We start from the raw sequence: 3,117 nt of genomic DNA on the forward strand, positions 1-3,117 counted from the left end.
ACTACAGGAGTTTTAAAATCCTAACCGATTATGAAATCTGGTTGCAGCACACACATACAGAGAATCTTTGCAGATTATCTTACCTCAAATCTTAAACATGCACACACTTCAAGATTTGAAAATCGTGGCGCATCACACACCTCCAGTGTTGGGAAGGTTACTTTGGAAATGTAATAGGTTACAGATTACAAGTTACCCTATTTAAAATGTAATAGTAGTGTAACTTTTTTAATTACTTTATTAAAGTAATGTAACTGCTTACTTTTGTTTAATTTTTGATGACTTTTTTACATTTCTAATGATTGTTTTCAACTGCTAACCATTTTCAAACATTTACACCATGCGGGGTTAACCTTACAGAAGTAGGCTATTCAACACTCATTACTGCCAGACTTCAAAAATCCTTCATCACTTCAATGAAGATAATTGATATTATTAATTAAAATAATTGAACACATCCACCACAAAATCAGACTTTAATACTGCCTTTTACTTTGAGATTGATCTGAAGTTCAATGCAGATTCAAAATCATAAGAAATAGTTTACTGATACTGTTTTTGAAACCAAATCTTGGCATAACTACAGGAAACACTGGCATCTAACAATGCTTTGAAAAAAAAGCATATACATCAACCCAAATACGGTTATCTAATAAGCATGTGTCCCATTCTGTGTACTAAACTCCTGAAACATTGGTGTCTTTTTGAAACATTGGTGTCTGTTTGTATACGACGGTAGTTTTCTCATGAAGTGACTCAGAGCAGTTCTAGAGATTATGTTTATGTGTTTTGATGAATGCAAAAACCCATGAATTTTGTCATGTGACCAAACCCTGGTTAAATAAACAAATCCGCCCAAGAAGGGTTAAAGATAAAGCCAGATGTCGTGCGCAGACGGAGCCGTTTTCACACGCCGCTGCACAATAATCCAAACATCAGCACTTTAAGAGACTCGTCTGCTCTGAACTACTGGCTCTCTTAATTAGAAAGCAGCCATTTATTACCCAGGAGATCAATTGGAAGAACAGAGTCGTTAATAGAGAGCAGCAGACTCACCGCTTCCCTCGTCCTTGAGACAAAAGCCAATTAAAGGCGGCGCAGACGAGAGGCAGAAGCGCGCAGATGTGGGCTGAACAACCATCAGGAAAAGCTTTTAGAGCCACACAGGAGATTCTCTCGCTGTTAAAGGGCTCATTAGCATAAGGCTTCGCCAATCACCACTAGCAAAGTCCAAAAGAATCCTTCTGAAAGCGTCTTCAAAACACTGAAAACTGAGCTGCGGCTTGAATTTAAAGTCCAAACCGTAATTGTGTTTCAACTAGTGCTGTCAAAATTAGCGCATTAACGCAGGCGATTAATTTGTCAGTTTAACGCGCACAAAGGCTCCAGCGCATGATTTCTGAGATCAACAATCTCAAAATATCCTTATGATGTTACTTGATGAACATTCTAAGAAACGTTTTTGTACAGTGAGCTGCCCTGTCCTGCAAATAATGTAAACGGGCTTGTGTAAGTAAATTAATTGCTCAGTGCAAAGAAAGAGAAGTAATGGGAGCCTGGTATTTCTATGTTCTTTTTTCATGTGTCTAATAGATATGAACAAGTTCTTTGAAAAACATCTATGACCTTTGAAACATGTCTAGTCTTCATGCATGCAGTTGACTATGGTTTCACTAATAATAAACACCTTATTTGTCCATGCCCATGTTGATTAGAGTATTAAAAACTTGAAAAGTATTAATTTAAGGTATATTTAGAACAGATAAAAATGTGATTAAGTTGCGATTAATCACGAGTTAACTCATGACGATCATGCGATTAATCACGATTAAATATTTTAATCGGTTGACAACCCTAATATATATATTTTAGCCAATGTTTTGTGGCACTTTTTTGTACATTTTTTAATATATTTTTGAGCAATAAATTCTATGTTGAATCAAAATATATCTTTCTAAAGCTACTTTTTTGTAATGTTTATTTATTGCTTTTCACATTTAACACAATAATGTTAATCTTTTGGGGGGTAATGTCTCAGGCCAAATGGATGTGCAATTAATTTGCAATTAATTCAATAAATGAATCAGCCCATCACCGAATTAATTAGATTAAACATTTTAATCACTTGGTAGCCCTGTTACTTTTTAAATTCTTCAAAAACTTTCTTTGGTGTTCCACTGAAAAAGTTGGAATTTTTTAAATTTTCAATTTCAAATGAACTCTTCCTCTGACTGATGATGATGATGAAGATGTGGCTAAACCATGAAAATGCAGAACAGAAGCTGGAATCATAATGTTATAACGGGATGTCCCACTGAAATCTGCTGGAAGCCAAAACATGCTGACTACTTAGAAGAGAATCTGAGTGCACACTGTGATTTCAGGCCACATACTGCGAGATTCATGTCCGAGCGGGGGGGTCTGATGAGAATCGTAACGTACAAACTGCAGCAAAGCTTATTCAGAGCGGTGTTTGTGTGATGAATTCACCTGTCTCTGTGAGGTTCAGCAGCGAGCAGGAATACGGGTCTTCACGATCTTCCTCCGGCACAGAACAGCCATGCTCACCAATGATGAATTTCACCATCACCCTTTCAAATACAACATCAATATATCATTCTCAGTTCTGACTGGCTAGTAAGTGTGTAACATCAAGTGTGATTTAATTGTTCACGGTTGCCGAGCAACATCACAATCTGCTGCATCAATACAGACGTGCATCACAGATGTGTGTATATGGGCTATTTTACAGCAGTTTGCTGAATTTAGAGTCTGTTTTACAATATTAATTACTGTATAAACGAGTCTTGTGTTTAGGTCTCAAGTCAGTCATAATGGAAAGCTGTTTTTTCACTGATCATTTATTTGTTATCCATTATCTACGGTGGCCGAGAAGTGCAAAACAAATCACAATTCTGAAAACAAAATAACAAATTACAAACGCAAATGCAAGTCTAAAAAACAAAATAACAATTCAAAAAACATTATAACAAGTCAGAAACCACAACGACAAATCCGAAAACAAATTAACAAGTCAGAAAACACAACGACAAATCAGACAAACCGGAAGAGGTAGGTATAGTTTGAGACAGCGCCATTGGTTTGGGATTACTCACC

General features: G+C 36.4%; 1 protein-coding gene across 1 annotated transcript in view; it reads right to left on the reverse strand.

Moving 5' to 3' along the window:
• Positions 1 to 3,117, reverse strand: part of LOC107730378 (UDP-GalNAc:beta-1,3-N-acetylgalactosaminyltransferase 2-like) — a 23,857-nt gene that overhangs the window by 14,749 nt on the left and 5,991 nt on the right. The window contains exon 3 of the mRNA XM_016541201.1: positions 2,491 to 2,591. Coding sequence (XP_016396687.1) covers positions 2,491 to 2,591 — 101 coding nt within the window. The remainder of the gene's footprint in view (positions 1 to 2,490; positions 2,592 to 3,117) is intronic.

This window comes from Sinocyclocheilus rhinocerous, unplaced genomic scaffold, assembly GCF_001515625.1.
Source record: "Sinocyclocheilus rhinocerous isolate Xijiao unplaced genomic scaffold, SAMN03320098_v1.1 scaffold2653, whole genome shotgun sequence".
In the NCBI taxonomy this organism is placed as follows: domain Eukaryota; kingdom Metazoa; phylum Chordata; class Actinopteri; order Cypriniformes; family Cyprinidae; genus Sinocyclocheilus; species Sinocyclocheilus rhinocerous.